The 27,331-nt window shown below is 35.5% G+C and overlaps 1 protein-coding gene across 1 annotated transcript; it reads left to right on the plus strand.

Moving 5' to 3' along the window:
• On the plus strand, positions 1-27,331 carry LOC100371290 (urocanate hydratase). Its single transcript, XM_085497072.1, has 18 exons — positions 1-129; positions 655-785; positions 1,395-1,488; positions 2,956-3,015; positions 3,593-3,721; positions 7,417-7,478; positions 8,273-8,339; positions 9,704-9,885; positions 10,100-10,150; positions 10,371-10,433; positions 15,367-15,546; positions 17,902-17,999; positions 18,370-18,439; positions 20,058-20,179; positions 20,762-20,832; positions 22,484-22,682; positions 24,262-24,443; positions 25,406-27,331. The coding sequence occupies exons 1-18, from the start codon at positions 7-9 to the stop codon at positions 25,544-25,546; spliced, it is 2,025 nt and encodes a 674-aa protein (XP_085353198.1). The 5' UTR covers positions 1-6; the 3' UTR covers positions 25,547-27,331.

A 27,331-nucleotide genomic window follows, 5' to 3' on the forward strand; every position in this document is an offset into this window, starting at 1 on the left:
ATAATCATGTCTTCCTTGAAAGGCTTGTGTGAGTGGCCACTGTCTGAGTTGCCGCCACTGCGTAAAAGAGATATTTCTGTGCCCCATGCACCAGTCAGAACACATACGTTGTCCGACGCGGAACAGAGAGTAAGTACCTTCATGATTCAACTCGTTGATGTAAATCCGTTTTATAGTTTCCCTTTCGGGTTTGATCAGCCGTCGATCACACAGCAACGGGAAACCCCCAAGTTTATATATATCTCAAAGTTCAGAAAACACGTTTCACAATACGTTAAATCGTTGTTTTGAAACAATAGCTAGTTACGTTATGCTATACGTGATTACGAGTCGCATAACTCTTGTTCGTGGTCATACAAGGTAATTGAGAGGTGTGACCATTTGACGAAACCTGATTGGCCAATGATGGGGCACAGTCCCTCTATCATGATAGAGGGACTGTGGATGGGGTGATAAGGTTGTTTTGATTTACAACGTGGTAAAAACTCATTTATTGGACGTGTTCCTCTATTTAGCATTCAGTGTACCATTTAGACTAGTAACAATATTTCCCACGAATTTCCAACTTATTACCAAATTGTCTCATTGGTACAGATGTTAATAAATAAATCTCCCAGTACTTATGCTACTAAAATTTTATCCTGGTTCTTCTAGTTGGCGCTTGAGAATGCATTGCGGTATTTTCCACCCACCATGCATCAGACCTTGGCTCCAGAATTTGCTGAAGAGCTCCGACAATACGGTCATATTTATATGTATCGTTTTAGACCTGACATAGACATGAGGTAAGTGTTTCTTGTTTTAGAGCATAACCACTAATATTACTTCTTAGTGTAATTTAAGAATGATATTGGCATTCAGGTCCTTGTCTTCAACCTATTTGAAATATTAAGTATCTCATAATCGTTGATTTGGACATATGTCATCAGCTTTTGGGCTTTATTACCCAGTACAAAATATTTTTGGAGGAAAACTGTTTATGAGCTACTACTACTATTTTGGAAATATTTCTATAGTTAATGTTAAAGCGTTATTTTCTAAAATAACAAATATTTATCAATAATTCCTAATCAACTTTTAAGAACCATAAGTAAGAGAAAGAGTTGTGTTTGTACCCCCAACCCTACCCTCCAGCGCCCCCACCCCTGCCCCTCCAAAGGACACTTATAGTTATCAAAAGGTATAGCTAAATTGGGGACTCTTTCCCTTATAACTTGTGAAAACTCTATCTTATAACTACCATAATTCCTCGGTCCTATGCTCCTCCCTTGGAATAAACCCACTGTTTATTTACAACAGCAAAGTTCTGATAGGTTAATAATAGACTTGACCTTTCAGGTCAAAGGTCGTTGTTTTAAATGAGGTTGATTTCCAATATGTTATGCTGATTTCAGGGCCTATCCTATAGATGACTATCCATGTGAGACAAGACAAGCTGGTGCAATCATGCATATGATAATGAATAACTTGGATCCCAGGGTAGCTCAGGTAAGAATAAATTTTGTGTTGTCTCAGTGATTGACAAAGTAACTGAAATATATTCTGTTTTTACTGATGTGTCACTATATAAGTATGTCACATGTGAAATATGTCACTAAATAAGTATGTCACATGTGAAATATGTCACAAAATAAGTGTCATATGTGAAATATGTCACTAAATAAGTGTCACATGTGAAATATGTCACTAAATAAGTGTCACATGTGAAATATGTCACTAAATAAGTGCCACATGTGAAATATGTCACTAAATAAGTGTCACATGTGAAACATGTCACTAAATAAGTATGTCATATGTGAAATATGTAACTAAATAAGTGTCATACGTGAAATATGTCACTAAATAGGTGTCACATGTGAAATGTTACTAAATAAGTGTCATATGTGAATGTGTCACTAAATAAGTGTCATGTAAAATATGTTACTAAATAAGTACGTCATATGTGAAATGTGTCACTAAATAAGTGTCATGTGAAATATGCTACTAAATAAGTATGTCACTTGTAAAATATGTCATTAAATAACTGTCATATGTGAAATGTGCTACTAAATGAGTATGTTACTAAATAAGTGTCATATGTGAATGTGTCACTAAATAAGTGTCATGTAAAATATGTTACTAAATAAGTACGTCATATGTGAAATGTGTCACTAAATAAGTGTCATGTGAAATATGCTACTAAATAAGTATGTCACTTGTAAAATATGTCATTAAATAACTGTCATATGTGAAATGTGCTACTAAATGAGTATGTCGCATGTGAAATATGTCACTAAATAAGTGTCACTAAATAAGTGTCATATTTGAAATATGTCACTAAATAGGTGTCACATGTGAAATATGTCACTAAATAAGTGTCACATGTGAAATATGTTACCATATAAGTATGTCATATGTGAATGTGTCACTAAAGTATGTTATATGTGAAATATGTCACTAAATAACTGTCATGTGAAATATGTTACTAAATAAGTATGTCATGTGAAATGTGTCACTAAGTATGAGGTCACATGTGAAATGTGTCACTAAATAAGTGTCATGTGAAATATGCTACTAAATAAGTATTTCACATGTAAAATGTGTCACTAAATATGTATGTCACATGTGAAATATGCCAATAAATAAGTATGTCACATGTGAAATGTGTCACTAAGTATGAGGTCACATGTGAAATGTGTCACTAAATAACTGTCATATGTGAAATATGCTACTAAGTAAGTATGTCACATGTAAAATCTGTCACTAAATATGTATGTCACATGTGAAATGTGTCACTAAATAAGTGTCACATGTGAAATATGTCATTAAATAATTGTCATATGTGAAATATGTCACTAAATAGGTGTCACATGTGAAATGTGTCACTAAATGTGAGGTCACATGTGAAATGTGTCACTAAATAAGTATGTCATATGTGAAATGTGTCACTAAGTATTGATCGTTTTCTCAATACAGTTCCCACATGAACTTGTTACTTATGGTGGAAATGGGCAAGTGTTTTCAAACTGGGCTCAGGTGAGACATTTTGTTTGTTTCTGATTCATTTTGCTGCTGTACAATGTAGCAAAAATTTGACTTGCATTAAAAAATTAATATAATATCAGTTTTTCACAGCTATATGTATATAATTTTTAGCTCCGCTGTCTACTTTGTCGAGCGGAGCTTATCATATGAGTGATTGTCCGTCGTCATCCGTGTCAATGTTTTACTTTTTCGACTTCTTCTTGAAAACTACAAGCCTGAATGCTTTGATACTTGGTGTTTATGTACCTTGGGTAGACCTCTCTTAGATTTGTTCATTTCATGATGATATCTTTAATTCTCTAATTTTGGTGAATATTTTTGTCATTTTTTGTAAAAAGTGATATTTTCGACTTCTTGTTGAAAACTGCAAGTCTGATTGTTTTGATACTATACATATTCATTTTCTAATGATATCTTCTGTTCTTTAATTGAAATGTGCATTGCTAACAGCGAAGCTATCTCAGCCGAGAAGCTGCTTGTTTTTTAAATGTTAAAAAGTTGCCTGCATTCAAAGCACCTAGATAGATTGTCTTAATCTTAATGTCTGGTTTATTTGTTGTGATTTTAGTTTAGGTTAATTATGCATTATCTGTCAAGAATGACTGAAGATCAGACCCTAGTCATGTGTTCAGGACACCCACAAGGTTTGTTTCCAAGCCACAAAGAAGCACCCAGAGTTGTAATAACAAATGGAATGGTTAGTATTACACATGTAATGTATACAATGCATGTAAAATGAATGTGTGATGTTACAATTATTATGGTTCTACTGCGTTCAACAAGTGTAACATGTACCTCATGTGTTGTAGCACCCTTTGGGACAGTCTCAAGTCTGTAAAAAAAAACATTCTCTCTTGGTTTCGGGAACAGGGTACCTACATCAATTTCCTTCGTTAAATTCACTTCAAAACTGTGTTATAAGCAAAACCAAAATGTATGCAGTCACTCAGTGACACAATTGTCATGCATGCAGTCACTGTGACACAATTGTCATGCATGCAGTCACTGTGACACAATTGTCATGCATACAGTCACTGACACATTTGTCATGCATGCTGTCACTCACTGTGACACATTTGTCATGCATACAGTCACTGACACGTTTGTCACGCATGCTGTCAGTCACTGTGACACATTTGTCATGCATGCTGTCACTGACAATTGTTATGCATACAGTCACTGACACATTTGTCATGCATGCTGTCACTCAGTGACACAATTGTCATGCATACAGTCACTGACACATTCATCATGCATGCTGTCACTCACTGACACATTTGTCATGCATACTGTCACTCACTGACAATTGTCATGCATACGGTCACTGTGACACAATTGTCATGTATGCTGTCACTCAGTGACACAATTGTCATGCATGCTGTCACTCAGTGACACAATTGTCATGCATACAGTCACTGACACATTTGGCATGCATGCTGTCACTCACTGACACATTTGTCATGCATGCTGTCACTCACTGACAATTGTCATGCGTACGGTCACTGTGACACAATTGTCATGCATACTGTCACTGTGACACAATTGTCATGCATACTGTCACTGACACAATTGTCATGCATGCTGTCACTGACACATTTGTCATGCATGCTGTCACTCAGTGACACAATTGTCATGCATACAGTCACTGACACATTTATCATGCATGCTGTCACTCACTGACACATTTGTCATGCATGCTGTCACTCAGTGACAATTGTCATGCATACGGTCACTGACACAATTGTCATGCATACTGTCACTGACACAATTGTCATGCATGCTGTCACTGTGACACATTTGTCATGCATGCTGTCACTCAGTGACACAATTGTCATGCATACAGTCACGGACACATTTGTCATGCATGCTGTCACTCACTGTGACACATTTGTCATGCATGCTGTCACTCACTGTGACACATTTGTCATGCATGCTGTCACTCACTGTGACACATTTGTCATGCATGCATACAGTCACTGTGACACAATTGTCATGCATGCATACAGTCACTGTGACACAATTGTCATGCATACAGTCACTGACACAATTGTTATGCATACAGTCACTGACACATTTGTCATGCATACAGTCACTGACACATTTGTCATGCATGCTGTCACTGACACATTTGCCATGTATGCATTCCCTCAGTGACACAATTGTTATGCATACAGTCACTGACACATTTGTCACGCATGCTGTCACTCACTGTGACACAATTGTCACGCATGCTGTCACTCTGACACAATTGTCATGCATACAGTCACTGACACATTTGTCACGCATGCTGTCACTCACTGTGACACATTTGTCACGCATGCTGTCACTCACTGTGACACATTTGCCATGCATGCTGTCACTGACAATTGTCATGCATACAGTCACTGTGACACATTTGTCATGCATGCATTCCCTCAGTGACACAATTGTTATGCATACAGTCACTGACACATTTGTCATGCATGCTGTCACTCACTGTGACACATTTGTCATGCATGCTGTCACTCACTGTGACACATTTGTCATGCATGCTGTCACTCACTGACAATTGTCATTCATATGGTCACTGTGACACATTTGTCATGCATGCTGTCACTCAGTGACACAATTGTCATTCATACAGTCACTGTGACACATTTGTCATGCATGCTGTCACTCAGTGACACAATTGTCATGCATGCTGTCACTCACTGACAATTGTCATTCATACGGTCACTGTGACACATTTGTCGTGCATGCATTTCCTCAGTGACACAATTGTTATGCATACAGTCACTGACACATTTGTCATGCATGCTGTCACTCACTGTGACACATTTGTTATGCATGCTGTCACTCACTGACAATTGTCATGCATACGGTCACTGACACAATTGTCATGCATACTGTCACTGACACAATTGTCATGCATGCTGTCACTGTGACACATTTGTCATGCATGCTGTCACTCAGTGACACAATTGTCATGCATACAGTCACTGACACATTTGTCATGCATGCTGTCACTCACTGTGACACATTTGTCATGCATGCTGTCACTCACTGTGACACATTTGTCATGCATGCATACAGTCACTGTGACACAATTGTCATGCATGCATACAGTCACTGTGACACAATTGTCATGCATACAGTCACTGACACAATTGTTATGCATACAGTCACTGACACATTTGTCATGCATACAGTCACTGACACATTTGTCATGCATGCTGTCACTGACACATTTGTCATGTATGCATTCCCTCAGTGACACAATTGTTATGCATACAGTCACTGACACATTTGTCACGCATGCTGTCACCCACTGTGACACATTTGTCACGCATGCTGTCACTCACTGTGACACATTTGCCATGCATGCTGTCACTGACAATTGTCATGCATACAGTCACTGTGACACATTTGTCATGCATGCATTCCCTCAGTGACACAATTGTTATGCATACAGTCACTGACACATTTGTCATGCATGCTGTCACTCACTGTGACACATTTGTCATGCATGCTGTCACTCACTGACAATTGTCATTCATATGGTCACTGTGACACATTTGTCATGCATGCTGTCACTCAGTGACACAATTGTCATTCATACAGTCACTCAGTGACACAATTGTCACGCATGCTGTCACTCTGACACAATTGTCATGCATACAGTCACTGACACATTTGTCACGCATGCTGTCACCCACTGTGACACATTTGTCACGCATGCTGTCACTCACTGTGACACATTTGCCATGCATGCTGTCACTGACAATTGTCATGCATACAGTCACTGTGACACATTTGTCATGCATGCATTCCCTCAGTGACACAATTGTTATGCATACAGTCACTGACACATTTGTCGTGCATGCTGTCACTCACTGTGACACATTTGTCATGCATGCTGTCACTCACTGACAATTGTCATTCATATGGTCACTGTGACACATTTGTCATGCATGCTGTCACTCAGTGACACAATTGTCATTCATACAGTCACTCAGTGACACAATTGTCATTCATACAGTCACTGTGACACATTTGTCATGCATGCTGTCACTCACTGACAATTGTCATTCATACGGTCACTGTGACACATTTGTCGTGCATGCATTTCCTCAGTGACACAATTGTTATGCATACAGTCACTGACACATTTGTCATGCATGCTGTCACTCACTGACAATTGTCATTCATACGGTCACTGTGACACATTTGTCATGCATGCTGTCACTCAGTGACACAATTGTCATTCATACAGTCACTGTGACACATTTGTCATGCATGCATTTCCTCAGTGACACAATTGTCATGCATACAGTCACATGTTTGATAAATACATGTATGAAAATGCCAGTTGTTGTCAACAATGATTTATCATTTTTCTATGTTTTTTCAAAGGTTATTCCAAACTATTCATCAAGGGAAGATTATGATAGAATGTTTGCCTTGGGTGTTACAATGTAAGTCAGACAGTGGTATGAACACTTGATGCCGGCCTAACTGAGTATAAGATGCACTTTTGAGCAACATTTTGACATATTAGCTAACTCTAAGTGTTGAACAATGTCTGCACCTATATATGAGACTGGTCTGGGAATTGAACACGTCATGTATGGATGGATTTCCATATTACTTACATGTATATGTTTTAATAGCTATAGAACCCTCATACACATTGAATCTGAAAGTCACACAGCCCTGTCATGTAGGCCCAACATAGAATTTGGTTTCTATGGCAAACTTGCAATTTGCACCAAAACTTCTCAGGTGAGACAAGATTGATATTCAATCAGTGTCCAGAACTTGAACAAAAAATAAAAAATATTTAAAAAAATAATTATTTTTATATGCATCAACATTATATTTGATATAATTCCTACTAAAATGTAATTAATGTTCAATCCATAAACTAATTTACATGTCATCTCAAGCAATCAATTAACTAAGGAAAGGTAATGTGACCTTTTTGGGACTACCTTATTGTATGCGTCAGAATACATACTTTTGTAATGGTGTTATATGTCACCTGATCACCCGAGTGTATTGATATGTAAAAAGTAGTGCCGACTTGAAAGCTCTCTGGATTTTTTGATGTTTCGTGTGTTCCTGAGTCAACACATCACAGATAGATAGTTTCAGCTAATTGAGCTGTTGATATATGTATTGGTTAACAAAATGTATATATCAGTGAAAATGATTAGCAATGATCAATGACAGACTGAATAATCTACTGTGTTTTGTATTTATGTTCTAGGTATGGCCAAATGACTGCTGGTAGCTATTGTTACATAGGACCACAGGGCATTGTACATGGAACTACAGTAAGTCATAAAAAACTTATTTCGTATTTGAAGGTTCAAAATACCACGAATTAATGTAATATTGGCTCATGTAAGCATACCATACTCGTCTGACTTAGTGCCTTGGGTACTCGGTGCCAGAAATCATGTTTTTAAGGGGGATTGTTTAGCCAAGCATGTTCCCCACAAAAAATTATACGACGACAATTTTAGTTCACCATGTGCCAGATTAGGGGGGAATATTACGTCTCTTTGGGAAATATAAAATGCAAAACCTGCAAATTCCTCAACACTATTAAAATGAAGAAACAGGAATGGTAAAAAAAAATGCATATTTTATTACAATGATAATTACATACTATCAGATTTCTTAGTATCTATGGGAAAACAGTTGAAGTCAAGATCTTTATCATCATCTTTGTTGTCAAATGTGTCGATCGTACACAAACTCTTGATGCTTAGGAATTTCAGTCATGATTTTTTCTTGCACGATTTGATCTGCAACAGCGTTGTTGTGTCACAAGATGTGCTATCTCAGCACAGACCTATGTAATAATCTTACTAGTCAATTTTGGCTAAAATAGTGCTCCATTGCCATTTTACACTTAAATAGACTAGGGTTAATACACAGAACTTGATACTTCTTTCTACAATTTAAGTTATATTCTTCGGGACTTCCCAAAGGCATCCTGGTAACACAATTCAGAAGTGAATTTGGCAAAAAACAGTAAATAGCATTTTTTGAAAGGTAAACTGATTATGGAATGAATTATTTATCCTCTTTCACAATTGCTAACAAGTCATTTTCAAAGCGTAGTTTAATCATGGTTACCTTGGTCCATGGATTCGCACAATATTCACAGTGGCGGATAACCGTGCTGTATTATATAAATTTGATTACCGGAATTCAGAAAAGTCAAACAATGATAAAGTTTCATGAGTAGACATTTTGGTGCATTTTGGAAGGAATGGGCACTTAGCTGAACGAGACCTCGAAAATAGAAAAGCCCCCAAAATAGGGGGTGGGTGGGTATGACTATGGTAAATATTTTTCAAAATGTTTGAATTCAATCACTGGATCCAACTCAACTGCTCAGTGAAAACATGGCTTCAGCTCTGGAAGTACTAGAAATGACAAATCATGCAGTATGTGTTGGTACCACTGTTAATATATATACATTAACATATTTTATTTCTTGTAAAGATGCATATACTTTGTACTATTTGAATTTCACATTGACTTTGGTGAAATTTAGTTAAATATATAAATTACAAGGTGTGTCTAATGCAGCACGCAATCAATGTAATTTTTATGCTTCTAAAAATAAGAGGGACTATAGTAATTCCTGTCTTTGTAAAACAAAATATTAAATCTTTTGTCTTAGATTACAGTGATGAATGCAGGGCGTAGATACTTAGGAAGTGGTGATTTACATGGCAAAGTGCTTGTGACATCAGGTTTAGGTGGTATGAGTGGTGCGCAGTCCAAGGCTGCCGTCATATCGGGATGTATTGGTGTCATTGCGGAAGTCAGTAAAGAAGCACTTGAAAAAAGATACAAACAAGGGTACGTATCTATTGGTGCACAATTCCATTAGATTAGTTTTCATGATATTGTCATTACAGTAGCAGCTACCTTGTTGCAGCTATATTATCTTTAAAACTCATGCATGCAGTACGTGTTTACTTTGATTTGACGTAGTATATACCATGCTGTTTATTCTGTGATATTTGCTTACTTTACTGTCAGCAGCAACTATGAGTTTTTTTCCCCTCCACAGATGGCTTGTTGAAACCACAGATAATTTAGACTGCCTGATTTCGAAGATAAGGTGATTACTGACTATTAAATTATTGTTAAATGTTTTAATATGAAATAATTGTAAGATTAGATTATGTACACATTCATAAATGATATATAGTATGTACTATTAAAGAAGTTATTAAACAGATTATCCATAATCTTTTGATAGTTTTCTCCAAACCCTGAATTGGAGGAGCACAATTTTTCTAGAGCAAAGACTCTAATAGATGTTTTATGTTCTGTAACAGACAAGCAAGACAAAAAAAGGAAGCAACTAGTATTGGTTACCATGGCAACATTGTAGATGTTTGGTAAGTGAAACTGACAAGTTTACTCACACATAGTGATGCATGCTCTCATAGCAACTTTGATATCAATGTTTTCCTATATTTTTAGTTGTGGCAGTATTTGATCCACACCAAGTGATTTTGGGTTATCTTTTGACCCAACTGCTCATGTAGTAACTCTGCCAGTGCTAGTCACTTTGTAGTAATGTAGGTGATTTCAATATTGTTTTGGCTATTGAGATTATGATCTGATTCAAAAAGGACTGGTGGCCTTTTTTTTGTCACCAATTTTGAACCCGTTTCTTAGACACACTTTTACAGATTTTGTGTAAATTTAGTATCAATGCAAGACATAACGAGTTTTCGCTTAAGTTATTTTTGGATTTCAATAAAATTTAGCCAGCTGACGGTGATTTTCATCAAAATCATAGTTTGTTTTGTGATTTGCTACAAAATGGCCAACTGGTGGCCATGTGTGTTAGTCCCCAATCAAACAAAGTCCCAAAACAGGGGCTTATCATAAAACAAACATATGTACGATATGACAAATAATGTTTGAACATCATTCATTCTTGAGTTTAAGCTCTACTTTACCTCAGTAAATTGTCAAATCAAATATTAAATATGTTTAACAGTAATTTCATGTGTGTCTTGAAGTACAATCCTGCCATAAGTCTAGGCTTTCTATACCACATTCTGTTGTCAGTTTCATGTTCGTTTTTCTTGCTTAATGAGTTGAAAAAATTATAAACAAACAGCCTATCGGCTGAGATAGCTCCGCTGTTAGCAATGCACATTTCAATTGAAGAACTGAAGACATCATTAGAAAATGAACAATATGTATAGTTTGTATAGCAATCGGACTTGCTGTTTTCAAAAAGAAACAAAAATATCACTTTTTACCAAAAATGACATAAATATTCATCAAAATTAGATGATTGAAGATATCATCACGAAATGAACAAATCTGAGAAAGGTCTACATGTAGTATCTATATATGTAATATCAAAGCAATTGAACTTTTGGTTTTTAACAAGAAGTCGAAAAAATCACTTTTTACCAAAAATGACAAAAATATTCACCAAAATTAGAGAATTAAAGATATCATTACAAAATGAACAAATCTGGGAGAGGTCCACATGTAGTACCTATATATGTAATATCAAAGCGATTGCACTTGCGGTTTTTAACAAGAAGTCAAAAATATCACTTTTTACCAAAAATGACAAAAATATTCACCAAAATTAGAGAATTGAAGATATCAACATGAAATGAACAAACCTAAGAGAGGTCTACCCAAGGTACATATACACCAAGTATCACAGCATTCAGGCTTGTAGTTTTCAGTAAGAAGTCGAAAAAGTAAAACATTGACACGGACGACGGACAACGACGGACAATCACTCATATGATAAGCTCCGCTCGACAAAGTCAACAGCGGAGCTAAAAAAAAATAAACCATCATTTTTAGCTCATCGGTCCAAAACCCCTGGACCTTTAGTTCTGATTTATAAAGATTCCTTGTTGGTTGGAGATGATAATTTGTTCAGGAGAAGAGGATCTATCAACAAATCTGGAAGTTGGGTAAAAAAAGCTGAAATTTCTCAAAAAATGTCAGTCTGATTGACTTGATATATAGCATGTAGGTACCTTGGCTAGTCCTCTGTGTAGCCTATTGATGTGGTAGCATTATCTTCAAATTTGTATTTTAAGTGATTTTTTTATCATTTTATTTAATATTTCTCTACAACCGTCACACAGATTGCTTTCATGTCAACCATAAAGTTGCATGATGTAACCTGGACTGTCGACAGTCCTCGGGCCAAAGAAAACTATTATATCGCCTAGAACCAAGGAAACAATGTGCATTGTTTGTGACAGTCAAATAGAAAATATAAAAAACTGGAGGAGACTGTTTCGCAGGATCAACAGAACTACGACATGTGAAGAATTCGAATTTGTTGTGGCAGAGACGATCGATCTACACCTTGCCAGTTCGTATGCGTGCAGAAAATGTGGACTGAGAGTGTCGACTCTGCATAAAAACATAGATGAGTTCAGAAAAGAATTTCAACAAACTAAGTGAGAGTTATTTGAAAGGTCGCAGGCATTTCCCTCTGAGAGAATGGCAACTGAAAGTGGGGGATCCCTGGTTTTGAAACGAGTTCTTTCTTTTTTGACAAGACGAATGTCAACACGGCTCGATCGCTGAGGAACATATCTCTCCCCTCTATGTAGTTTGTGATAGTGTCTCGCTTGTATTCTTTGCAAGAAATATCATGGTAGTCTAAACGTTCTAGCACTTTTATAATGCATTCGTCAAGATTTTTTGTGTCATGATATCAAAAACTGCTGTGGAAAGTGTCGCGATCGCGTATAGTACAGTTAAAACAAACTTCGCGTAAGTCGTGGGCGATCCTTGTAGCCAGCAACCCCCCTGACCCTTTTTATGATTGGCCACGATAAAATGATAGACATCTGCGCGACTATTCTTTTGCATATGAAAGTACCCGGATCTGGTAAGAAATCTTACCAGTGAATTGCAGCACCGGACAGTCGGTCATGCTTAAGGGCACTTCATACTTCTGGTCGCGGCGTTACAATTTATTCATGCCTATTACGTTTATACACAATATTTATTAATATTAACAGATTAATATTAGGTACGACCGACTGTCGACAGTCTAGATGTAACCCTCTCTGTGATTTTGTCATATGGTGGAGTTATCTTAAATTTTGTATTTTTAGTAATTTTCTAGATACTATTTTGTTAAATTTTACGGCAGAAATACCACTTTCAAGAATTTTGTTCAAACTGCTAGATTTCAGGTGAGAAGGTCCCTTATTGGTTGAAGATGGTAATTTTTTCAGGAGGTGTAGATTGACTAGGTTCTGCAGTGCCCTCTCATGAAGCTGCTTTTTTTAAAAACTGGACAATTTCCCTATTTGATTTTCTACAACTAGCACTTGGCAATGTATCGTGCCAAGGAGTAGACAATTCATACAGTGATCACCCATGTACAGCATTGCCTAACTATACATTGACAATTCATACAGTGATCACCCACATACAGCATTGCCTAACTATACATTGACAATTCATACAGTGATCACCCACATACAGCATTGCCTAACTATACATTGACAATTCATACAGTGATCACCCACATACAGCATTGCCTAACTATACATTGACAATTCATACAGTGATCACCCACATACAGCATTGCCTAACTATACATTGACAATTCATACAGTGATCACCCACATACAGCATTGCCTAACTATACATTGCATGTTTTAAGCAATACCAATTTGTTGTGAAATTTTCTAATATCAGCTACAAAATTTAACACATACAGATTCATCTTGGCCTTGACATACTTGAGCAAGTATTGTACATTATACTTCTAATTCGTTGCTTGGCTAATGTTATAATTACCGATAAGTGTCAGGCCCACAGACCTATTTTTACCTTGCCTGTACCATCAAAGATGGAAGGGAAAGGTATATTAAAGGAAAGATTTTGTCCGGCGTTGTCGTTGTTGTTGTCGTCGTCGTTAATAATTGTTATTGTGTGCATAATAACTTTACTAATTCTATTTCAAACTTCATCAAACTTGGTCACCTTATTTATCAGTATAATGTCTTCCCTGAGTTTGAACAACAGATGTCCTGTATGAAAATATCATGCAAAAATTGAGAAAATCTGATAAAATATTTTGACTGTTTCTACTTGACTGATCACTGGTGATACACATCAAAGGTCACTGATCTCAGTGGAAATATGCATTGTTGTATGTGTTCAATGAAGCAAATGATTTATCTTGTAATAATATCCTTGGTAATGAATCCCATACTGAATCTCATACTGGGTTTCAAAACCAACTCATGGAGAGATTGCACAATCTGATACACATTTGCAAACCTACCAATAAAATCTTTACAGAAAACAAGATGTCAGAAAATCAATATAAGCACTCCTATGAACTGGGTGCCAAACTTTGATCAAGATCTGAAGCTAATAGAAAATATGTTTAGTTCAAAGTTATAAAACAATACATAAAAAATACATAAAAAGCAAAACATTTCATCCACATTTTAAAAAGAAAATTGTTCTAAAATATATGTATTCTGTATTTGACAAACAGTTCATTTGATAAATGAAAACTCGCAGGAATATGTTTCAGCTATTAGAACAGAATGATAGAGTTTTCATAATACTAGTTTAAAAATGCACTTCGAAGATTGCAGTGTTTGAAGATGTAGATTCTCAGGAGGCAACAGTACTGTTGACTTCTCCCTCCACTGGACACCAACTAACTATTTAAGTTGATTTGCATACAAAGCAGAGCTTGCAACATGATAGCTATTCATAATGGGTGTTTTTTTTTTACTTTTCATATAATACAGTACTCACACAATGAGGCAGTTCATATTTGTCTCAGTGAATCATTAATTTTTGACAGACACCTGTACAAAATACTTGGACTAAAGCCAGCTAAAATTTTCTGTTATCTTGCATGTTTTATAAATCTATTCACGTCTAAATGCAGAACTTTTTTTTTGCGATGAGGCATTTATTTTTATACTAAAATATCTGAATTACTTTGAATAAAACTGGAAATTATGTCCCTTAAAATAATTAAACAAATAAGGCACTAATATTTTTGTAAGATATTTACATCTTTTAAGGACATTCGGTAGACTGATTCCCCACTGTTGGTTCAACGCCAAAACTTGTTTGTATTCAAAATTAATTATGACAATGCATATTTATATTGAAACAAACTGATAAAGGGAATTATATTATATAACAAAGGGCAAGGTCACCAGAGTTCAACTATGTTTTTGTTGTGTATTCATAACTGCCACATACTGAACTGTGTTGTTGTGGAAATCTGTGTACAATAGTAGCAGACAATCTTTCTTTAAATGTGTGTATTTTGAATTATAGGGAAAAATTATCTGAAGTATTTGACAGTAGCGGTGAATTGTTGGTGGAATTAGGATCAGATCAAACGTCTTGTCATAATCCATTTAATGGCGGTTATTATCCGGTGCAGCTGACGTTTGATGAGGCCAATGAAATGATGCATAAAAATCCATCAGGATTTAAAGAAAAAGTTGAAGAGAGGTATGTTTTATGACAATCTCAGCTCAAATGTGGTGTGTGTCTATCAATGCAGTTACTGATATGTCAAGACATAACTCAATCGATATGTAGTTTTATGCAGTAACTTGTCATAATATGAGGTTATTACGAAGATACCTCAAAGTATGCACAAAGACAGTACAGCCGCAGTATTGGCCAAAGCGCAGTGGATGTTGATGCAACAGCGTACTGTCTTAGTGCATACTTTGAGGTATCTTTGTAATAACCTTATTATTATACATCATTTCTTATCAAGGATACATCATGGGAATGCCGAAATTCAAAAAGTTTAGAACAGAATCAGCAAACTTTTTTGTATGGAGTCCGGTTAAACCCTAGTGGCAGCCATGTTTGTTTTTGACTCCCATGTGCGAAGCACATAATGGGAGTCTTTGCAGATAGTGTGGCTGTATGTGTGTATGTGTGTATGTGTGTCCGACTGTTCCACTTCTATCTCAAGAACCATACATCGGGTTTTTGATGAAACTTGGTGCATAGATGCTCTGAACTTATGCGCAGATTTGATTAGTTTTTGGTAAAAATCCATGCATATTAATTACCTAATTTACATGATAATTAGCTATTTTTTAGTGGTTCCATGACTGTTCCACTGATATCTAAACAACCACTTATTGGTTTTTCCACTGATATCTCAAGTACTAATCATCACATTTCAATGAAACTTGGTACATAGATGTCATATGACACTGCACAGACCTGATAGTTTTTATGGTAATATCAGTACATATAATTACCAAATTTGCATAATTAATTAATTTTCAGCTTTTGATATGTAAGTAGTGAGCATTACATTTCAATGAAACTTGGTACTTACATACTCAAGGACTATGCAGAGATTGATTGTTTCGAATAAATATTTGTGCATATTAATCACCTAATTTGCATAATTAGTTAATTTTCAGCTTTTCCACAGGTATCTCAAGTACTAATCGAATTTCAATGAAACTTGGTACATAGATCCTTTAGGACTATGCAGAGACCTGATTAGTTTTAGGGTAAATAATTGTGCATATTAATTACCTAATTTGCATAATTATTTTCAGCTTTTCTACTGATATCTAAAGTACTAATCATCACATTTCAATGAATCTAGAATTATGCAGAGACCCAATTAGTTTTTGGTAAATATTTGTGCATATTAATCACCTAATTTGCTAATTAACCATTTTCCAACTTTCACACTGATATCTCAGGTACTAATCATCACATATCAATGAATGTTTGTACATGGATGCTGTAGGACAATAGACAGACCTCGATAATTGTGGGTTAAAATCTGTACATATTAATTACCTAATTTGCATAATTAATCAATTTTAAGCTTTCACACTGATATCTAAAGTACTAATTACTCCATTTCAATGAAACTTAGTACAAAGATGCTCTAGGACAATGTACAAACCTAATTAGTTTGGGGTAAAAATCTGTTCATAGTAATTTCCTAATTAGCGTAATAATTCATAATTTGTTGGTTCTAATCACATTTCAATTAAACTTGGTACATAGATTTTCTGTTACATTGCGCAGACCTCATTAGTTTTACACTAAAATCTGTTCATATTAATTTTCTGATTTGCATAATTAGTTTTCAGCTAAGTAATTTCGAATTATATTTAATGTGTTACAAAACTCACAGCACATGGAAGTTCTTTCTAAGCTTCCTTTGATTATTATTAGAGGATGCTTATGCACGTAATCATTCCATATTTGGAATTCGCATTTCCTAACATGGTAGGATGAAAATACCCTGTAAAATACTGCAAAATTATGCCACACTGTAACTTATGGTGTTACGTTGACAGATGTATAATAATTCATATTATACTCATTGCATGATCTGATCTAATCTGACAAATTCTGTTGTTGGAGGTTGACAGAACACAATATTCTAGTTGGTGAAAGTTTATGTTAAATGTTTACTAATCTGTGTTCAGTAATTTAATTAATTTCTATTTCTCCCAAATATTCAATTTCTCACTGAATATTTAATTCAAACTGTCTGAAATCCATAAATATTTTAATGGTCTTCAAACTAAACTTTCTTTAATTGAAGAAGGATAAAAATATTGAATGTTTATGGAATGGGGATCCTGTATTTGAGAAGATTAAAAACAAACACACAAATCACGATTGTAATCTTTATTGTGGTGTTTAAAACCTATGTTAATTGTGTAGTGATAGTCATTTCTATGATGAAATGAAAAATACCCGGAACTACACTTATATAAAGAACCAAATATTGTTGGGTAATAATTCAGTCATCCTTTATGGATGCTTTAATTCTTGTCTAATTATTAGTTTTGACATTCTTTGCAGTTTAAAACGTCAAGTGATTGCCATTAATAAACTCTCAAAGCATGGGATGTATTTCTGGGATTATGGGAATGCTTTTCTGTTAGAAGCTGGTAGAGCAGGTAATATTTAATCTAGTTTTGGCAAATAACATTATAATTGCCCTGGTTGTGGCAATCGTTTCAGTTTCCCATTTGATTGGTTTGTTTGTTCGTTCCAATTGTATTTTCTTCCTGCACTAAATAGTTTTCCAATGGACATGGATTCACAAAGATTCACCTACATTCTGAATTACTGTACATTGAATTTGTTGAATACTCAAATATTGTCAATAATTTTTAAATATCTATACTATTAAATATTTTACATAATAGTCCCAAGAGAATGATAAATCTTTAGGAATGTTTTACAGAGTATATTTTCCACTGTATTTTGGTTAGTAATTTGGTATCTATTTTACTGATACTTTTAACCATTTTGTTAATTTTGTAGGTGCAGAAGTGAAAAAGGAAGGTGAACCAGAAAAGTTTAGATATCCATCTTATGTCCAGGATATAATGGGGTGAGTATTTAGTAGTTCATTTTATAAATTTACTGAATTGACTTTTCAGGAGCTAACTCAACTAATGAAAGTGGGATTACTCATTACTACCAGTATAAACTTGGACTACCAGTATCACCCAGGATTACCATTATGACCTATGACTGCCAGCATCAACTTGAATTTTTTTGGATTACCACCATTACCAAGGACTCCCAGTTTCACCAAGGACTACTAGTTTCACCAAAGACTACCACCATCACCTAGAACTACAACCATCACCTAGAACTACAACCATCACCTAGAGCTACAACCATCACCTAGAACTACCACCATCACCTAGGACTACCACCTTCACCTAGAGCTACCACCATCACCTAAGACTACCACCATCACCTAGGACTACCACCATCAATTAGAGCTACCACCATCACCTAAGACTACCACCATCACCTAGAGCTACAACCATCACCTAGAACTACAACCATCACAAATGACTACCACCATCACCTAGAACTACCACCATCACCTAGAGCTACAACCATCACCTAGAACTACAACCACCACCTAGGACTACCACCATCACCTAGGACTACCACCATCACCTAGGACTACAATCATTACCTAGGACTACAACCATCACCTAGGACTACAACCATCACCTAGAACTACAACCATCACCTAGGACTACAATCATCACCTAGGACTACAACCATCACCTAAGACTACCACCATCACCTAGGACTACCACCATCACCTAGGACTACCACCATCACCTAGGACTACCACCATCACCTAGAAATACCACCATCACCTAGAGCTACCACCATCACCTAGAACTACAACCATCACCCAGAACTACCACCATCACCCAGGACTACCACCATCACCTAGGACTACCACCATCACCTAGAACTAACACCATCACCTAGAACTAACACCATCACCTAGAACTAACACCATTACCTAGAAATACAACCATCACCTAGAAATACAACCATCACCTAGAACTACAACCATCACCCAGGACTGCCAATACCATATAAACTTCCAGTTATACCTAGGACAGTATCACATGGGACTACAAAGTTAAGTTCTTGTCTCCCTAGGACTACAACCATCACCTAGGACTACAACCATCACCTAGAAATACAACCATCACCCAGGACTGCCAATATCATATAAACTTCCAGTTATACCTAGGACAGTATCACATGGGACTACAAAGTTAAGTTCTTGTCTCCCTAGGACTACAACCATCACCTAGGACTACAACCATCACCTAGAAATACAACCATCACCCAGGACTGCCAATACCATATAAACTTCCAGTTATACCTAGGACAGTATCACATGGGACTACAAAGTTAAGCTCTTGTCTCCCTAGGACTCCCTCTTTTAACACCATAGATTTTATTTTTATCAACAAATTTCACTCGCCAATACTTTTCACATTTGGTCCCCTAAAGTGTTTTTTATTTAGAAATAGCAGTAAACTTGTATGTATTGTATTGTATTGTTGAATTAAAATGCATTCATACTTACACATACATATCTCAAATATGTTTTTAATTAGTTGCAAACTTTGTAGGCATGAAATGTACTGATGATTATTCTTAATTATAACATCTTCTTCTAGTGATATATTTTCTCTTGGATTTGGTCCATTCCGATGGGTGTGTACATCAGCAGATCCAAATGATTTAGAAACAACAGATAAACTAGCTACAGCAGTATTAGAAGATGTCATCAAAGAAGGAGGTATGTGTCCTTTAATTCCTCCATGTAGGAACTGTTTTATAATACATGTACTTCTATTGAAAACAATATAATTTATCCATCAGGTAAAACCTGTTGGAAAGTGTTATGGATGCAATTCAGATTTACATCACATTTGAACCCTTTTTTCTAAACACATTAGCTTAATGCAAATGATGATCACGCTGGCGCAAATCCCTCGTAATCTTCTTGCTGGCATATTGCACTGTATTATATTCTTGTCACAAAATTATGACAAGAAAAGATTATTAAGTTTAATTAAGTATTATGTTCAGTTGCGTAATCAAAATGAGCAAATTTAAGATACAAAATGTAATGTCAAAATGTCTTTCTTCCTTCCACCCTAAAATAGCTATCTGAGGTATCTATAGTGACCCGTATACTGGTAAACTTTGATGGCACAGTTTGAGGTCAAGTTTTACATACCAATTAAAGGTTCCATTATAGGGTTAAAATTATGAAATATTATGTAACAGGTTAATCTAAAGTGCAGTACTGCTTAGTCTGATTGACATTATACAGGATTATAATTTGACAAGGTTTATTTTTTGTGGTATATTTTAGTAACAGAGAAAACCAAGCAGCAATACCAGGACAATATTGTATGGATAAAAGAAGCTGGTAGACATGGTTTGGTGAGTACTGTGAATTTTGCTATTTTTGCTGCTAATAAATCCACTAAATTAATCCACTAATTTAAGTGAACATGAAAGGAAAACTCATTGTTTCACTGACAAGTTACCAATTGTGAATATGCTTAAAAAAGTGAAGTTAAATACTTAAATGCATTTTTAGTTCATTGAAATTACAAAGCTGTCACAGTGGTAAATGAAAATAAAATAAAAATTATGAATCAGGTGATAATTGTTTAATCACATGACCAACTTAAAATCATAATTTTATGGAACCAGCTCACAAATCATACAAATATCAGTCCCTGTTGGCAAGAGAAATTGTGTTTTGGGTTGCATTCATTGTGAATCTGCCTGACGTCATTGGTCTTGCATGCCTTGACTGAAGTTTGTAAAAAGGCATGTGGTAAATGGAAGAAATATGCATGTTGATTTGTTCTTTGTTTTCTTTCATAGATTTTTGACTGACTGGTGACCATTTTAGTCCCAAAAAATCAACATTTGAATATGTCATCAATTTTTTCTCAGGCATACCTTGATCGATTTCATTCTAACTTGCTATTGACATCACTCATAGTGGGGTACTGATGCACATCATTTTGTTTCACGGTTAGACTGGTGGCCATTTTGTTTTTATACAGTTTCTGAGATGCGCAAAAGCAAGACATAATGGATTGAATGTTGTCCTTAGTAAGGTTAAATTGGATTTTGGGGTTTTGATTTAACAGAAATTCAGCTCTCTCCTTGAGCTAACACAGATTGTGGTTGTTTATCATGATCTTGTACAAGACTCATACAAATGCCTTATCCATTCTTGGTGACGGTGTATTGAACAAACTTTCACAAAATGGCGCCATGGAAAAAAATAGCCTTACCCGCAGCAGCAGGGTGAGACCTGACACTGTCTATAGTGGGCTTCATAATGTCCATAGGAGCAGGTAACTTCAGGATAGTTTGAGCTGCCAAGTCTCTAGCAACCATTTGAACATTCCGACTGCATGCCTCAGCTGTAGTCACGAGGCACCAGTTTTTCCTCAAAATACTCAGACTGCATCATGCAGAAAAAACAGTCTGTCAGAGTCTGTCATAAACTGCTCCATATGCATAATTACTCAGTTTTCAGGTATACCAGTTGGTGTCACTATCTAGGAAATATTTCTACTGGTGGAGTAACAAATTCAGAGAGTGCACGATTGTTGGCCAAATGTTTGAGAGAAATGCTGGAAAACTCCATGAAACAAACCTGCACATAATGACTACCTTTTAAGCAGTCCCAATGTAATTTACATGTAAAGTGACCTTTACATAGAAGCCACCTGGCCAATGTGATGAGTGACTGCTCTTTTGGCAATGGTTTGATGTAAGATACATATGTTCAATGTTTTACATCAGTCTTTACAAGGCAAACAAATATATTGTATCTGTTGACAATTTGTCAATTTGTTTGAGAAATTATTGTCATTTTTTATTCATGAATGAACACCTGTGTTCTTTATAAAAACACCTTGGGTGGTTGCTATACACAGATTTGACTGTATTTACAGATAATATTCAAGATATAACAGTGCAATTTGCATTGTTTTTTTAAAAAATAAATGAGTTAATACTTTCCGTCTCTGTAACTCAGATATAAAGATACTCATTTGTATTTTAGGTTGTAGGTTCACAGGCTCGCATTCTGTATTCAGACCAGAGAGGGCGCATAGCTATTGCAACAGCCTTCAATAAAGCAGTCCATGACAAGAAGTTGAAAGGTCCAGTTGTGATTAGTCGGGATCATCATGACGTGAGTGGTACAGATAGTCCATTTAGAGAAACATCAAATATATATGATGGGTCTGCATTCTGCGCTGGTAAGTCAAACTCACATTTTTGCAAGACAATTGTAGTACTGGTGAATAATTATACATCTTGATAAATTATTAGCTGTTTCTAACTACAACATTATTTTTGAGACATCTATGCTTACATCTAGTGATGAAATTTGCTCTGTTAGAAGTACCGGTACATGTACATACAAAAGACTAGTTAAAAATGTTTTTATTTACCATCAAAACTTTTCAATATTTAGGTTATTACAGATACAATTGTAGCAGTTTGTTCTGGCCTGTCGCTGAGTGAGGACATTGATTATTTATACAAAACTGTAGCAAAAAATAGTAGACTCCAAGAGATGCATGTATTTTGTTATCTGAACATCAACAGCACACTTTGATACACAGTGACATTGAGAGAGAGATGCAAATCATTGTAGCTAGGCCCAGCATTAAGCCCAGCATTAGTTAAAAATGTTTTTATTTACCATCAAAACTTTTCAATATTTAGGTTATTACAGATACAATTGTAGCAGTTTGTTCTGGCCTGTCGCTGAGTGAGGACATTGATTATTTATACAAAACTGTAGCAAAAAATAGTAGACTCCAAGAGATGCATGTATTTTGTTATCTGAACATCAACAGCACACGTTGATACACAGTGACATTGAGAGAGAGATGCAAATCATTGTAGCTAGGCCCAGCATTAAGCCCCCCAAACCTACAGTTTGTTACCATGTTTTTGGTGGTAAAAAAAACTGTATATATGATACTGCTGCTCGCACAAGTCAGTTGGAAATCCAAGAAACATGAAAATTGCTGTATAAATAAAACAAGAATTAACTCCTCCCCAATGGTATTACAGTGAGTAGTACTGAACACAATCACCCGTGAAATTTTACAAACAAGATGTGTCCCTCAGTGACGGAATCTCAGAGGGTTTGGCCTATAATGTTGATACACTACATCAAATGTTATAGATAAAAATGTAGTATTGGTCAAATGAATTGCAGTAGCTTTGGGTGATCTTCTGAATTTAGTAATTTTATCTAAATTCAGGTTTGGACAATCATGATAGTGTCTGGTACATTTTGGGGGAGGATGGTAGGAAAAGATGAAAGGAGGTGAAGTGATAATCATACTTAATGTGAGAAAGGTAGGGAAGGTGGCAACACAAATCTAGTCCGTCCCTGTCACCCCCTAAAAAAAATTAGCATGTACCTTGGGACAGTGTGTAGCACATCAGGTCAAACAATTATTTATTGTGTGTCAGTGGATTTTGATGTTTTAACACAAAAATAATACCAGTCACCGCATCCATGTTCATCTGTGCATTGTAGGAAAACTCAAACATTCTCAAAAACAGTTTGATTCATTAAAATGAGTTTTATCGAATATGAAACTATTAAACTAGAAATGTAATTAACCAGGAATCATTTGCACAGTGACAACTGCTACAATGTATCAGTAAGTCATAACATATGTTGCAGTCAGCATTTATTGACTTGAAGCAGGTTGATCGGTTTTGATTGTAAAATTCACCAAAACTTGTTTTTAGCTTACATGTATCTCTGTTTGAGGTGTGACATGTTCTCAGTTTATCAACCGTATATTGTAGATATGGCAGTACAAAATGTCATTGGTGATTCATTTCGTGGTGCGACTTGGGTTTCGTTACATAATGGTGGTGGTGTCGGATGGGGAGAGGTCATCAATGGTGGATTTGGATTAGTATTAGATGGCACAGAAGAAGCTGGTGAAAGAGCCAAGCGTATGTTAGCTTGGGATGTCTCAAATGGGGTAAGTACTGCTTTGTTTTCTGCAAAGGCTTAATATATGCATTCTATTTTTTATTTGTAGGAATCAAATGTGGTATATAAAAAAAGATTTCATCTTTAAAAAACAATGTAAATGGGTCAGATTGCTTTGATATTTGATATGAAGATAGTACCTAATTAAGAAAGTTTAATAGTCACATATTTGAAGATACTTGAAAAAGACCTTTATGTTGGTGAAAATTGTTATTTACTAGTAGCTGTTTTTTTTAACTGGACCCAGATTACATTTTGATTTATATACTGTAGAATACTTTATTTTCGCTTGGAATTTATTTTCGCTATTTTCGCTGAAATGATAATTCCGTGAAAATATCTAATTGTGTGTGTGTGTTTCAATGGCTGTTATACATGTCTATCAGACATAAACACCAAAGCTACTTTAACAATTCATTTTACATTCAATTCCATATTGCTATGTATTCCAGAAAAGCATTAGTTGACGTGTAGTATGCATTTGAATTTGATTGTATTATATTTTACACACATGGTGCGTGCATGCACAAGGGGAAGGGCACTCCAATTCAGACCTGGTACGCATGCTGAAATATAGCTTTTCAAAAAAGCCGCTAAACACGTACTTATTTTTGTGAAATTATACCCCTTTCCAAGTGCAGAAAATAGATACCCTATATACACACTAAAATCATACTGTTTCCAAGTTGAGGTAACATGAATTCATGAGATGCCTTTTTTTCACGCTTTATTTATATATTCTAAGTTACATCCGGTATACGCGTCAAATAACTAAATAACACCCCTTTTACGCGTTTTTTTTACTTCTGCTTGTGTACCAATTTTTATTCAGAGGACCCTCCCCCACTGGGGGTTGGTCCCATGTAACTGTAAACACAATGTGATAATCGGCACCATTATCAAACAAAATAAATCTTCTCATTAGTATAAAACTATTTTCTCATCTTCTAGGTTGCTCGGCGCTCATGGTGTGGTAACAGAAATGCTGAAGAGACGATAATTTCAGCAATGGACCAAAATAAAAAATTGAAAGTTACAATGCCGCATCATGTAGAAGATGACACATTACTGGAAAGAGCACTGCAAAAGTAATCAAGAGTACAAGATTAGTGGATCTGATGATGAAAGCTGGGTTTAAGAGATTTACCATTGCTTTGACTACTTCAAGATTCAGCTGCTTTCTTCAAATATAGCTTGTTTGATGTGTTCCTTTCAGTTTTCAGTTTTAATTGCCATAAAACATTAAAAGTTATCAGAAATGTCATGTCAGGCCACAGTTGCAAGGTAGGTTTATGGATGCCTGAAAAACTACATCGAATAGTTGCTTTGGTTATGCCATTTCTTTCCTAATAAAATAACAAAAGGTTGTTGCTGAGTTTTTCTGTCTATTAACAATATCAGTATTGGTATTTATGATGCCAGAGTTTTACAAAACTTAGTATGGTCCTCTCATTCATTCCAAAAAGGTGATTTCAAAGTTACCACTTTAAAGTCTATGTAATCTGTCTTTACTCAAAATAAGTTTGTCTTATGGGACCCATACACCCATGTAAAATGTTTAATCTAACTAGTTCCAATTATGCAATGATCTCCAAACCAATCAGCAACTTACAGGTAGCTGGAAATGTTGCTGTTTTGATATATACAAAACAATACGTCTATACTGTCAGAATGCTTTGATAGCAGCATAGTATATAATTGAAAAAAAAAGAATAAACAATTTACTAACTTTACATAGCTTTTAGTGTTTTTTTGCCATCGTAGCTGTTTACATAGGTGATTATCTGCCGTCGTCCATCAACAATTGCATTTTTGACTTCTTGAAAATTACCGGTATTGACTCAATTTCTTTGATCCTTGGTACATAGGTGCCTAGGGTGGACCTTGTCAGATTTGCTCATTTTATGATGATATCTTTAATTCTCTACTTTTGGTGAATATTTTTGGTAAAAAATGCTATTTTCAAATTCTTGACTTTTTTTATGTGGATGAAAACAAAGTGGAAATGAAAGCCACAAGCGGCATTAGCGGGGCGCAAGCTATTAGACACCTATTCAATAATTAATGAGGTCATTGGATTGCCATAAGGGTAGTTTCAATGATCAGTACCACAAGATTAAAATGCAGTTGGTAACATTTATCTGGTTTGGTTATCAAACTATGGTTTTCTGAATATATAATGAACTAAATGCATATAAATGAGGAAACATGATCATATATATCTGTATCTTTTGTTTGATGCCTTCATTGTGGCACTGGTTGCATGGCCAGTTCTGCAACTGTTTCAGATATGACATGTTTATGTATATTAATGAGTTTACATGACCATATATGGTCATCTGTTATTTTCCATTCGGGTAAAAAAAATGCATCTTGGTATGAAGAATGTTTTTACCATTTCGTTGCGAGCGAGAGGTTAAGTGAGTGAAATGAGTAATGAACTGACAAGTTTCAATGAAATCTGATGAGTGGTACTTAAGATAAGTGTTCTTAAATAACACAATCTGCAAAAATGTGGTTATTTGACCTCTTTAATATGCATAATGAAGGCATCGAACAAGAGATATGACCGTATTACCTCATTAATGAGCTTAACTGTAAAGTACTGTGCAAGATAGAGACAAGCAGCAAATACTATAATGGTGCTCAGACAAGGTATGACCAAAATAGTCGTATATTCATACCACAACCCCCAGGATCTCTGCTTGCAGTTGTACTTTTTTAATCCTTTTGTACTCAAATACCTTAGCATGAATTGTTATGTACATCTTGTGTTGTATTTTTTTTCACTGTTGCCACAGATTCTGTCCCTTGTGCTTTCTGATTTCCAAAACTTAAAAAAAAAAATACCAAGCAAATAAATACAATATGAACAAA

This window comes from Saccoglossus kowalevskii, chromosome 3 (assembly GCF_978046115.1).
Source record: "Saccoglossus kowalevskii chromosome 3, keSacKowa6.1, whole genome shotgun sequence".
In the NCBI taxonomy this organism is placed as follows: Eukaryota; Metazoa; Hemichordata; class Enteropneusta; family Harrimaniidae; genus Saccoglossus; species Saccoglossus kowalevskii.

Excerpts from the sequence above, each read along its gene's own strand:
- LOC100371290 (XM_085497072.1), top strand. The coding sequence starts at position 7 with ATGTCTTCCTTGAAAGGCTTGTGTGAGTGGCCACTGTCTGAGTTGCCG. Across the intron at positions 15,547-17,901 it reads AAAGAAAAAGTTGAAGAGAG|TTTAAAACGTCAAGTGATTG; the intron begins GTATGTTTTATG and ends CATTCTTTGCAG. Across the intron at positions 22,683-24,261 it reads TGGGTCTGCATTCTGCGCTG|ATATGGCAGTACAAAATGTC; the intron begins GTAAGTCAAACT and ends CGTATATTGTAG.